At 38.2% G+C, this 14,124-nt stretch overlaps 1 protein-coding gene across 2 annotated transcripts in view; it reads right to left on the bottom strand.

The window, feature by feature from the left end:
• Window positions 1-637: 637 nt before the first annotated feature.
• tmem68 (transmembrane protein 68) overlaps window positions 638-14,124 on the bottom strand; it is a 45,030-nt gene continuing 31,543 nt past the window's right edge. For both annotated transcript variants that reach the window (XM_080194215.1, XM_080194217.1), the window contains 3 exons: window positions 13,134-13,194; window positions 8,028-8,167; window positions 638-7,266 (listed from right to left, as the gene is read on the bottom strand). In XM_080194215.1, coding sequence (XP_080050341.1) covers window positions 7,162-7,266; window positions 8,028-8,167; window positions 13,134-13,194 — 306 coding nt within the window. In that variant the 3' untranslated portion in view covers window positions 638-7,161. The remainder of the gene's footprint in view (window positions 7,267-8,027; window positions 8,168-13,133; window positions 13,195-14,124) is intronic.

The raw sequence follows: 14,124 nt of genomic DNA, 5'->3' as shown, positions 1-14,124 counted from the left end.
TATAACGTGGTCTAACATCTGAGTAAATCTACAACAAACCCTCCCAATCACCCATAAAAACAACAAATGTTGGAGATCTCAGTAGGCCACATATCTGTGGCATGAAACAAAGTCAACAGGGAAACAGGATCAATAACCTTTCATCAGATCTAAAGAAAGATGGAAATGTAAGAACTTTGAAGCTAGTGAAAGGGAGAGAGAGGGAGCAGAAAGAACAAAGGAGGAGATCTGCGATAGGGTCGAGGACCTGACAGACTAACAAAAGCTTTCATGATGCAACAGCCAAAGAATGTGTTAATGGATATAATGCAAAAACAAAGGCTACTTCCAAATGAGCCATGAATTACTACATAAAATCCATCTGAATGCAACATGAGCAAATAAAGAAACAAAGCCAACAAAATAAAATCAAAACAAGATAGAGACGGTGGTTATGATCAAAAGTTGCAGAACTCAACGTGTATCCAAAAGGCTACAATACAGTTGAAAAATGAGGTGCTGTTCCTTCAGCTTGAGTTTCACTGGAACATTGTTCATTGCTGCAGCCATGAACACAAAGGTCATCATGAGCACAAGGGAAGTAGAAAATGAGAAGCAACAGGAAGCTTGAGGTCATGGTGTGCGTATGTCTGGGGCGGGCGGGGGGGGGGGTGGTGGTGGTAAGAAGGATTAGGTATCCATTGTTAAGAGGAGATGATTAGGGCCACAAAACTGTTGAAGTGACATAAGGCATCGATGTAGGTAGGAAGAGACTGCACCAAGGGATAAAAAAATGTAGTTGATGTAGGGAAAAAAATAAGTTCAACGGGGCAGAAATAAATTTGGGGCAGTCTTACATATGGATTGTGGGAAGAAGATAGAATCTGGTTATTGGGGTTTGGGGAATTATGAGGTTGCAGGCAGTGGAAGATCGCCAAAGAATGAGGTCAGTGATGGTCCAAGCCACAATGGCTTGATATTTGGTAGTGAGGATATGGTCCAGTGGGAGGTAAGAAATCATGACCCTCCCCACCTCCTTGACAACACACCTGACCAGACCAGACTATCCTATCCCCAACTACCTCCCAACCTATCGCCTGACTACCTGCCAACCGGATTAGACTAGCACCCTCTATATTAAGAGACTTGAAATACCTCTTTAAAAGTAATTGCAATTAGCAATAAGTCCATTTTCGTACTTTTGTGGGGGGAGTGCAAATAAGGTGAAGAGTCAAGAAGGGTCAAAATAATAAGTTGGGAGTGTGATCACTGAGAACTGCTAGCATTAAGGATACTGCATTATCAGCAGAAACAGTTAGAAACTCAGCAAGCTGTAGCAACTTGGTTAATTGACATACTTGGATTTCTTTGTACCAAGTTAGCAAATCTCAAATGGTGTCAACACTCCTTTTAAGAACAAAAACAAATACTCTGGAACATTCAAGAAGAAAATGAATGCTAAATCAAAATCTGCTTTTTTTTTAAGGAAATGCCTCATGTAATTTTATTCTTAATCCTATAAAAAGGATCTGAAAGGACACGATGCACAGTGAAGTTTTACTTCAATGAGGAGGGGAGGACATCCTGAGCACTTCAAAAACACATTCCAAACAGCAGGACTTGGCACTTGCATTGTTAAATAAACCAATCAAAATGTATTTCCATCATAAACTACTCATCTACACAGAGTATAAATAGGTAAACAAAAGTCAATTTTTTTTGTGCTATAGGAAAAGTTTTCAAATAGTTTTCACAATTAACATAATTACAATAATCAGAAAAATATTAAAGCAATTCAGGTATAATTTTGCAATAAGTAATTAGTTGATAAAGACAGAATCCTGAATAGTCAAAGATTTAAAACAGTACATACAGAAACCACCACAGATTTGTTTTAAAACTATATTTCCGATAGCCTAGGAAGAAACATGGAAAAACCTCTTGTACAATTAAGTGATATTGTTATAACAATCAACATTTAAACTTCAGTAGGTAAAAAGCATACATAATAATCAACATCTGGGATATAATCTTTAAAAATCATCCAACGTGGCTTTGGATTCATGAGCTTAAATCCAATTTCTGTTCATCTACACCTGAGTAATTTATTTCCGATTATCTTATTTTATACAAAATATATATAAACGTTTGATTTTTCATTTCAACCACTATCAATGGACTTTCATAGTAAACAATACACAATTGATGTACAATGATAGAAGTAATGGATGAAGAAAAAATTTCACATTCATTTTAGTCCACACTCTGACATCAGAACATGAAAACAAAATAGGAATATTTTATATGTTAAACACACACAAATTTCACAGAAATACATGCAGGCTTTAAATGGCTCAACTGACTGCTTGGTAAAATAATTACTAGCATCACTGAATAAGTGATTGATAGATGCGAAATGTTTTGATTCACTTGCATGCAGATTTTTTCACATAGAACATTACAGCCAAACATTCAATGTTGCTGAAATGTTCCACTTTCAAATGCATTCATTTTCCCAGGGCAGTAACAGCGGACTGTATAACATTCACTTAATAATCTCCAAAAGGGATAATATCAGAAACTCAGAATACAAAGTTTAGAAAAAATAGAAAGCATTGAAGGCAATGTCTTTGAAGCTGTGCTTTTTAGAACAGAGTGTGCAGTGAAAAACAGAGATGAATCACCTTTTTGCATTCTGTTTGTGCTGCTAGCTCCTTAAGTGGGAATCTTGTACAACTGGCAGCAATACCAGAAATAAACCTGCTGCACTCACTAACATGGTGGTTGTTTTCTGACACATATATAAAGAAGATTTTGGTGTGGGAAAATTACTTTGAAGTTCTCCAGTCATGTGGAATTTCAACTGTGGAAGTGGGTTAAGTTAGACCATAACTTAATTATGTCTTTTTTCCACCATCATTTCTTGAACTATCACGGTCTTTCTTTTCTGCAAGTAGAATAACCAAAACCGGTCATTATTCTACTTATGGTATGTAATGCTGAAATACCTCTGCTGATTATTCTAGCACACCCTGACAAGCAATGACCACTATTTTGCAAAATTCAGCAGGCTGGACAGTCTTGATAAAAAAGTTCCTGTTGCAAGTTAAACCAATGCATAAGTTGATAAGTTATTAAACATTAAACAATTAAAAATTGATGGATTAAATACAAAGAGGAAGGAAAATAAAAACAGAAAGTAAAAAAGGTGAAACAAATTTAAAAAATAGAATTTGCAAATATCATTTAACTATAATTGATTAGTGTGAAATCTACTGATCTTTATTTCGGGATATTTTTGGTCCATCAGAACAGCAATTTGAGTTAAACTCTAAAACCCATAGAATCCCTACAGTACAGGTGGTGGTAATTCGGCCCATCAATTCTGCGCCGACCACAGTCCCACCCAGACCCTATTCCCATAACCCCACACAATTACCATGCTAATCCCCCTGACATTAGGGTCAATTTAGTATGGCAAAATCAACCTAACCCATACATCTTTGAACTATATAATTACTTCACTTTTAAACACATGGCAATGGTTCAAATATATCTTCACTAGAAACGTAGGCATTAGGATTTTTTGTACCTATCCTCTGAAAGTTGAAAATTATCAATGATATACCCTGCGACTTGAATGCCTCAATTTTGCAGGTCAATTTAAATGCCAACTTGAAAATTTAGCGCACTACCTACTGTACTACCAACAGTGCAATATTTTGAATGAGATGCCAAACCAAGCCCCCAACTGCTTGTTCCGCTGGATGTAAAGTCTCCCTTTTGCACTGTTCAAAAAGGACAGAGGAATTCGTGCATCCTGTGCAATATTTCTCCTTCATTTTCTATCATTATCAACACTTCAAACATAGACTATTCGGGCACTTATCTCATTGTAGGTCCCTGCTGTGTATATATTGGCTGTGGTGTTTGTTTACATAACGGTGTTTTAAATTGCAAAGTAATTCGGTGTGCAGAAGTTTGGAATACCCTTATGTTGTAAAAAAAATTCAATGCTTTTTAAAATTATTTCTTTCAGCCCTGAGTTCTCAAACATTCTGGGGACTATGGAGTATGGTATCCTTTAAGAAATGTTTCAAGTTACAAAAGCTGGTCATGGGAGGCAATAAATTAAAGCCCTTTAAATCTGTTATTTCGCTTCTCAGTGATACAGGTGCATTAATAGTAAATATATACCGCCAAAATTAACCTAGCTGTGAAAAAAGTGTGCTAAAAAGCCAATGTATTCCAAACAAAAATTCTTTCACTTCTAGTGGGATTCGTGGATAAGTTTTAAAAACAAATATTTATTTGTACAGATGTGCATGAAACGTACCACAGTTATTTTGGCAAATGGGAGTATGACAGGATCAAAAGATCAAAGAATTTTACAATTTCATGCTTTGGGCAGAAAACTAGATACATTATCTGACAAGCAACACAAATTGTCATCCAAAAATAATAATTGGTAGTTAATTTGAAAAGCCCTGGGCACCCACGGTGAAATAAACTGGTCGTGATTTTGCCCAAATCACACTGATAGTTTGTATTTTCTTTTGGATCACAACAAAGAAAAGCTGATCTGAACAGTGGCAATGGCAGTTTGAGACTATTATGCGGATTTATCTCTCAAAGATAAGAGAAACTTTATGTAAAATACAATTGCCCCGTTGGCCCTTTAAATATTCTGCTTAAGAAATTGCATGCCACGTTTAACAAACATTTCTTTGTACGGATGTGCACAAAATGTACCATCGTTATTTTGGCAAATGGGAGTATGTCATGATCAAAAGATCCAAGAATTTTACAATCATGTGCTTCGGGCAGAGAAGTAGGATATTTGTTTGGAGTGAGACAGAGCCTGCTAAAAGAACACAAATAATTTTCAAACTGATAGCTTAAGGACCAAAGAGTATTTTTAAGTTTGTATGTGCTTTGCTGGGTTCAGCAGGAATGAATCAAAGCTGTCAAGCTTGGTGATGATGTTTCTTTAAGATTTATTCATTCGTGGGATGTGGGTATCTCTGGTTAGGCCAGAATTTATTGTTCATTCCTAATTGCCCTTGAGGAGTCAATGATGAGCTGCCTTCTTAAACCACGGCAGTCCATGTAGTGTAAGTACACCCATGGTACTGTTAGGAACAGAGTTCCAGGTTATTGACCCAGTGACACTGAGGAATAGTGATATAGTTCCAAGTCAGGATAGAGGGGAATTATACAAGTAAATTTGCTGAAGGATGACATTTAGTGAAATAATTGATAGTATTTTCAGTTATGGCGTAATCACATTCAAGAATAAGGGCATTATTTGACTCAGACTTTTTTTTGGAACAGTACCTGCTCACTCTAAATTAGAAGTGCTGATGAAACCTCATACGACTGCTTTATTAGCTTTAACAACCATTACTGGAGAGTTGGATTTTTAAATTCAAGTATTCTAATAACTCCCATTCTGACTGTCCATGCGTTGGCTAAACCTGAATTACATATATCCTTCACAGAGCAACTAATGATTTAGCCTAAATGCTTATACACCTCTAGCCCTTAATTCTGTTCAGACAGATACTTTATGCAAAAACAATGCTGAGATGCTTCACAATAATCAAACAAAATGGATGCTAAGTCAGAGGTGACTTGGAGGGATCTCCACAAGGTCAGTCAGAGATGAGCTTCAAGCAAAATAGAGAGTTGTTTAGGAAGGGAAGAACGGAGTATGGAACATTGAAGGCACAATCAATCAAGAATGGCACAAAAACCAGAACTGGCGGATCTAGTTTGCCGTCTATGTCAGTTAGCTAATTTAGTTAAATAGATTTAAAACATTAATTAGAATGATTGGCACAAACAAAACAATTTATCTTTTTTGTTCATCATCTTTTCCTGAACAGTCTTCGATATATCCCAACTACAACCAAGAGTTTCAGCATGCACCTAAATGAACTGTTCAAAAAAAAACACGAAATATTCATTATTCTTTTCTATTTATATTTAAGCAAAAGCAGGACACCCATGATAAAATGAACTGCTACATTTGGAACACTCAGATACAATTATTTTGCATCCCAAACTTTCCCTTTCCTCCACAAGCTTAACATATATGCCATAATTTTTCAAACTAATCAGAATTTTTCTAGGCTTTTAATTCCCATAATCAAAGTAACTGCAAAATTCAATATTCATCAAATTTTGCAATTAAGTAGATGGCAGACATCTTTTAGCTTTCACAAATTTGAAACAACAAGGTTCACCATATACACCGGACATTCAGAAATTTTTTAAAATCAGTTTGGGAGCTGATTTAAATTACATAGATTGCAACTCATTAAAACAAATCAAGATAGACTGAACAGTTCGATTAGAACTGAAATTGCCTTGAGCGGTCCCAATGTATACATGGTTAGATTTGAACTAGGGTGCAAGTGTCCCAAATCAGTGAGAACTAACAGCATGCTACTGTAAGACTGATTGTTTTACTGAGATATTATTTACTGCATGAACTGCACTGATGGCAAACGTAACAGTGGACAGAATACAACTATCTAGTTAAAACAGAAAATCACAGAGCTTGAAAAGTTACAGGTTAACAAATTAATGTTCTGATATCAGATTGGGATTAAATTTCAGAAATTTCCAGTACTTCATCTAGTGTACTTATAATTGAAGCACATCAGTTTTGTCTTCTTTACAGTGTCCTCAACCTCCAACCCTAGAGTATAAAATTAATCCCTTCCTCCTTTCCATACAGATCGTTCTAGGTCAGCGGTCTCATAGAAAATTTGCTCCCAGTACTCTGTCACTGACATTCTCCAGTCTACTTCTAAAGCCATATTGCAAGCTGACCCAGGATAACCTACCCTCAAATTCCAAAGGAATGCATTGTGCCTTTACTCAGTATCCTTCCACAGAAATACACTGAGATCAAGATGCAACTGAAAGGGGCAACTGAATCATGCTTCTCCACTCAATATAACACCATATAATGGCAACACAAAATGCTATGCCATATTCAGTACTAAAACTGTCAGGTAACATCAATACTGGTGCAAAAGGCTTTTTCAACAAAATTATTTTAATGCATAACAGCAAACATTATTCAATATTTGTATAGATGTAGACACTTGAGAATGAAAAGAAAATGTTTTAAAAAAGTGTTCACTAAAATGTGTTGTCAAAAGTGTACAGTCATTCATCTTTTTGTCCCAAGTGAACACGTTCTAAAAGGGCCCGAAGTATGTTTCCTGGTATTTTTTGGTGTTTGTTTATTAAGCTCTGCACAGCTTGCTTTGCCTAGAAAGATGAAAAGATAGCGTTATGAGCATATTACAAATCACCTTAGCCTGGAAAAACTGATTTGCTGCAGACGTATCAGTTTTCAGTCAACCTCCAGCTAAACATATTTGGGGAGACATATATGAGGGTGGTGAGGGATTGGAATGCCCTGCCTGCTGCAGTTGTAAATGCGCCTAGTTTGGGGGCGTTTAAGAGATCCGTGGATAGGTTTATGGACGAAAAGGGATTGGTTTAGATTAGTGGGTCATTGTTTTTTAACTGGTCGGCGCAACATCGTGGGCCGAAGGGCCTGTTCTGTGCTGTTATGTTCTGTGAGACCACCAATCTTATTATTATTGCATATTATTCAATCCTTTGCACATCTATTTAAAAAATGACTCCATGCTCACTTTACGTCAATACACAATAAACTAGGAGATGAAGGCAGTGTTACTACACTAATTTACCTATTTTAATCACTAATTGGTCTTTGGACATTATGTGGTAACAATGTAGATGGACCTTCTCAGATTCCCTTTCCTTCCGAAAAGTCCTTGAGCCTGCTTGGTATCTACCAAACATTAAGCACAATCAGAAAGTCACCTTGTAGAAGACTGAAGGTACAAGTCTTGGCACCATAACATTAAGTTATGAAGTCCTTCAAATATTTGTCTTCAGCATTGAGATATTGGGACTTTGAAGCTTTGTAGTTTTTTTTTCCCCCTAAATTATGAAGGGTCCGATTATAAAACAACACAATTGAAAAGAAAACAAATTACCTTATCAGCCAACTCAGCAGAAGTTATATTGGGATCATAAGGAATTGGATCTCCCAAATAGGTACAAAACTTGACAGGAAAACCTCCATAAATGGGAACAAATGGCCATCTAAATTTTTCATACAACCATCTACATATACCTGTGAAATATTAGGACAAGAGAAAATTGCACTTTGGATTAAAACACTACATAATACTCAATGTGGCAAACCACTAGAAAATGCCATATGGGCACACATTCCAACTTGAAGTACAATGAAAATATTGTAATATTTTCTTGAAAAATAAAGTATAATATGAACTTAAAACACTATTACATAGGGAAAATTATTAAATCGGTAACATTTATGGTTACTCTGCTACACTGGTTATGAGTACAGTTTCCAATTTTAGTTTAAGCAACAATTTTGTCTAATTTTTGTTACAAAACAACTGAGGCTGGGAAAGGAATTTACAAAGGAGATGACAGACATTCTGGTATACACATTATTATAGAAACAGGAAATAGGAGGAGGAGACCATTCAGCCCATCGACCCTGTTCCACCGTCATTTGCGATCATAGCTGATCCTCTATCACAACACCAGATTCCTGTTCTCTCCCCATATCCTTTGAGGCCAGTACTGTCAAGAAAGCTATTTATTTCTTAAATACTTCGCGACTTGGCCTCCACAGCCTTGTGGTAGAGAATTCCACAGGTTCAGTACCCTTTGATTGAAAAAAATTGTCATCTCTATCCTAAATGGCTGATCCTGTCTCCTGAGACTGTGACCCCTTATTCAAAGAACAAAGAACAAAGAACAATCCAGCACGGGAAACAGGCCCTTCGGCCCAACGAGCCCGCGCCGCCGCATCACCCTACACCTATTCTACCCTGCATGTCTACGAATGGGACCCTACTCAGTCAGATTCAGGGAAGAAATAGTGTCAATTTGGTGGAAACCAATTAGCCTAAGAGCACATCTTTGGGGGTGTGGGAGGAAACCGGAGCGCCCGGAGGAAACCCACGCAACCACAGGGAGAATGCGCAAACTCCCACAGACACAGGCCCAAATCCATGTATCTGCACAGCTAGCAGTGCTAGTCACTGAGCTGTTGTGGAGCCCGTCTATCGGTCCAGGATCAAGCACACACACCGACATGAAGTACTAGGCCACTCCCGGACTTCCAAGAGCAGCCCACGCACAACCCGCCGTGTGCATGCCCCTCGCTTGACACGAGGTGGACCTCCACCTGTGGAATAAAGACAAAACATATTAATCATACAGCCTGCCCTTCCGGTGTCTCCTGAGGTTTAACCCTATTTAATAGCCCCTACCATATCCCTCCATTCTCGTTTCACTCATATGCCTATCTAACTGCATCTTAAACGAGTCCAACGTGCCTGCCTCCACCACCCTACTCGGTAGCGCATTCCAGACCCCCACAACTCTCTGTGTAAAGAACCTTCCTCTTACCTCCAAATTATACCTCTCCCCCCTCACCCTTAATTGATGACCTCTTGTGTTCGTACCCAGTCTAGGGAGCAGTCTCTCACTATTAACTCTATCTATTCCCTTCAGTATCTTATATACCTCTATCATGTCCCCTCTCAATCTCCTTCTTTCCAAGGAGAATAGCCCCAGTCTCTTCAGTCTCTCCTCGTAACCCAGTCCCCCCATGCCAGGCAACATCCTGGTAAATCTCCTCTGCACCCTTTCCAGAGACTCCACGTCCTTCCGGTAATAAGGTGACCAGAACTGGACGCAGTATTCCAAATGCGGTCTAACCAACGTTCTGTATAACTGAAGCATTAGACGGCAGCTTTTATACTCTAAGCCCCTTCCTATAAAGGCTAACATCCCATAAGCCTTCCTAACAACGTTCTCCACTTGTGACACAACCTTCATGGATTTGTGGACCTGCACTCCCAGGTCCCTCTGTACGTCTATACTCCTAATCGGCCTACCTTTTATCACATAGCTCCTCTCTGCATTATTCCTTCCAAAATGCATCACCTCGCATTTGTCAGGATTAAATGCCATCTGCCACCTATCTGCCCACTGCACCAACCTATCTATATCCTGTTGTATCACCTGACAATCCAGTTCTGTACCCGCCAACCCTGCCATCTTGGTGTCATCAGCAAACTTGCTGATCACACCACCTACTCCCTCTTCTAAGTCATTTATGTAGACTACAAAGAGGAGAGGTCCCAGTACCGAGCCCTGCGGCACACCACTGGTCACCGGCCTCCAGCCCGACAAGGTACCCTCCACAACTACCCTCTGTCTCCTATTTCCCAACCAGTTCTCAACCCACCTAGCTACCTGGCCTCGTATCCCATGCGCCTTAACCTTTTCTACCAGCCTACCGTGAGGGACTTTGTCAAACGCCTTACTGAAATCCATATAGATGACATCAACGGCTCTCCCATCGTCAACCGTTTTTGTCACCTCCTCAAAGAATTCCACCAGATTCGTAAGGCAAGACCTCCCTCTAACAAAGCCATGTTGCGTATCCCTAATCAGATCGCAACGCTCCAAATGCTCATACATCCTACCCCTAAGTATTTTTTCCATTAACTTCCCTACCACCGACGTCAAACTCACCGGCCTATAATTCCCAGGGTTATCCCTACTACCTTTTTTGAACAACGGGACCACATTTGCTACCCTCCAGTCTTCTGGGACCTCACCTGTGTCCAAAGAAGAGACAAAGATGTGCGCCAGAGGCCCAGCAATTTCATCTTTCGCCTCCCTGAGCAGCCTGGGATAAATACCATCAGGCCCCGGAGCTTTATCCGTCCTTACGCTACCTAAAAGCCCTAGCACTTCCTCTCTCGTAATAACTATATCCTGCAACTGAACCTCCGAGCAGAAACATCATCCTTGCATCCAGTCTGTCCAACTCTGTCGGAAATCATATTTCTATGAGATCCCCTCTCACTCTTCTAAACTTCAGGAAACATAGGACTAGTTGACCCAATTTCTCCTCCTATAACAATCTTACCATCTCGGGAATCAGTCTGGTGAACTTTTGCTGCAATGTCTCAATGGCAAAAATATTTTGCCTTAGGTAAGGACGTCAAAGGCACACACACTACTCTGGGTGTGGTTTCACCAAGGCCCTGTACAACTGCAGTAAGACATCCTTGCTCTTGTACTCAAACTCTCTTGCAATGAAGGCCAACATACCATGTGCCTTCCTAACCGCTTGCTGAATTTGCATTTTTGATTTCACTGACTGACATAGAAGGACACCCAGGTCCCTTTGCACATCAACATTTTCCAATCTATCACCATTTAAGTAACGTTCTGCTATTCTGTTTCTCTGTTTGAGGTGGATAACTTCACACTTATTCACATTATACTGCATCTGCAGGTATTTGCCCACACATTCAAAATATCCAAGTCAACTTTAAGACCCTTAACATCTTCCTCATTTCACACAATTCCAGTTTTGTGTTTTTCAGTAAACTTGGAAATATTATATTTGAATTCCTCATGCAAATTGCTGATATATATTATGAATAGCAGGGGCCTATGTACTAACTCCTGTGATACCCCACAAGTCATCACTTCCCACTCCAGAAAAGACCCATTTATTCCTACTCTGTTTCCTGCTAATCAATTCTCAATCCATGCCAGCACTTTATCCCCAGTCCCAAATGCTTTAATTTTGCACACTAACTCTTATGTGGGACTATCAAAAAGCTTTCTGAAAATCCAAATGTGCCACATCCACCATTTCTCCAGTATCTATTCTGCTAGTTATGTTCTCATAGAACTCCAGTAGATTTGTCAAACATGATTTCCCGCTCATAAATGCATGTTGACTTTGACGAATCCTGTTGATATTTTCCAGGTATCCTGTTATCATATCCTTTATTAAAAAATAGCATTTTCCCGATCACTGGTTATGCTAACAAGTCAGTAATTTCCAATTTTCTGCCTCCCTCCTTTTTTAAATAGTAGGAAATATTTGCCACTCTCCAATCTGCTGAGACTGTTCCAAAGTCTACAGAATTTTGGAAGATGACAAAGAACGCATCCACTATCTCCATGGCACCTCCTTTAGTATCTTGGGATGTAAATAAAGCAAGCCTTGAGGATTTTTCAGCTTTCAGTTTCAGTAATTTCTCCAACACTATTTGTTTACTAATGCTAATTTCCTTCAATTCCTCCTTCTCACCAGACCTTTGTCTGTTCTAGAAAAGTTATTTGCATCTTCTGTGAAGATAGAACCACTAGTTGGTGAATTGCTGTACTATTTCCTTTTTCTTCATGATCAATTCTCCTGTTTTAGATGATAAGGGATTTACATTTGCCTTCATTAATCTTTTTCCTTTTATGTATTTGTGGAAGATTTTACAGTCTGCTTTTCTGTTCCTTGCAAGTTTACTCCCATGCTCTATTCTTTCTCTCAATCAATCTCCTAGTCTGTCTTTAGTGAATTCTAAAGTGTTCCCATTCCTCAGGTTGCAACTTTTTCTAGCAAACTTATATGACTCCTCTTTGGATCAAGTACTAGCTTTAATTTATTTTGTATTAAATAATTCTGAAATTGTTGTTCTTTGCTCCAATCCATTTACAGCCACAAGAAAACGTATTTATCCTCTCTGCACCAAGGTTATTAAATCATTTCATAGGAATAATACTATCCCTGCTTTAATGTTTAAATCAAATTTATTTGATGAGCATTACTTGCAGGGTCAGAATGCTCACAATTCTAACATGGCTATAATTTACGCATTACAGATAATGCTTCATCAAAGTTTAGGTGCGAACGTGGATCTCAGACGCAGATTTCAACATTGTGTCAAATGTTGCTGCACAGTTGGTCATTTATTATGCAAAATACTGGGCACACCACCAGATATGATACTTTTCCACAATTTGTTCACATAATGTGGAAATCACTGGCTAGGCAATATTGGAGCATAATCAAGTGCAAGCAAATGGGAAATTATTTAATTCTGGTGTAATTTAAAATATGAAGCATACTTTATTGTTAATACATTTCTATAAATAGCTAAGTGATAAAATTGTAATGTGCATAGCTAATAGTATTAAATACATTACAATTTATAATTAAGATTGACTATAAGAGCAAAGATGTTACTTACCAAAACATCCAAACGTTCTAAATCCTTCTCTAATATTCCGTGTAAACATAGGAATAATGGGCTAAAAATGGAAGAACAATGTCAAAGAAACATGGGACATATTTTATAATAAGCATATTGTACAACATAAAATCTTTCAGAAACATACATTTTAATTAATTAGCACAAATAGTGCAGTGAAAAGCTGGACTTAAATTGATACTTCTCAGAGCCAACAATGGAACAAAATAAAACATGAACATTTTCGAATTATACGTCATCACATACAACGTGGGTCACGAGGTTAGCAGCAAGGATTATAAAATTGTCACCTTTTAACACAATGAAGTTTTGTTTTAAACATCTTGCAAGCTCAAATTGAATTTGTAGTTATTACTGACACTGTCTCTTCTGATCTAGATTCTGCTGCCACCATTTCCTTCAGTAATTAAAAGCATAATTTTATACCAATAACATTTTAAACAGTGGACAGGGCAGAATTTTATGAATTGCAGTTCTTCTTCCACTGCTCACACTCCATAAGAACACAAAATATTTACTAACTTCCAACTATGAGTCGTCACCTTACAGACCGTTAAGTTTATCCAAGAATTGCATCTTAAAACTTTTAATGTGTAAAAATCCAAAAATACTTCAGGTGAAGCCGAAAAGAAAAATGCTTAGGAAGCAAAATCAAAAGAAAGATTTTTCTTTTAAATTTTAAAACCGACGAACTAGAGATGCTTAGAACTAATGCCGCTGAAAATGTTACTAGAGGTGCTGAGCTTTGGAAATAAGGAAGGATGACCAGGAGGTGGAAGTCAGAGAAATAATGCATTTGTGAGAAGATAAACAACTGGACTATATTGCAGAGATAGGATGGAACTGAGACAGAGAATTTATAACTGAATTACAGCAGTGGAATAAAAGGATTTCAGTAAGGGAAATCACAGACTCATAGAACCCCTATAATGCAGAAGGAAGCCATTTGGCCCATCAAGCCTGCATAAGC

The sequence above is a fragment of the Carcharhinus amblyrhynchos genome, chromosome 8 (genome assembly GCF_965287045.1).
Source record: "Carcharhinus amblyrhynchos chromosome 8, sCarAmb.v2.hapA, whole genome shotgun sequence".
Lineage (NCBI taxonomy): Eukaryota > Metazoa > Chordata > Chondrichthyes > Carcharhiniformes > Carcharhinidae > Carcharhinus > Carcharhinus amblyrhynchos.
The sequence above is the reverse complement of the archived record's forward strand: the minus strand, read 5'-3'. Positions and strand labels throughout refer to the sequence as shown.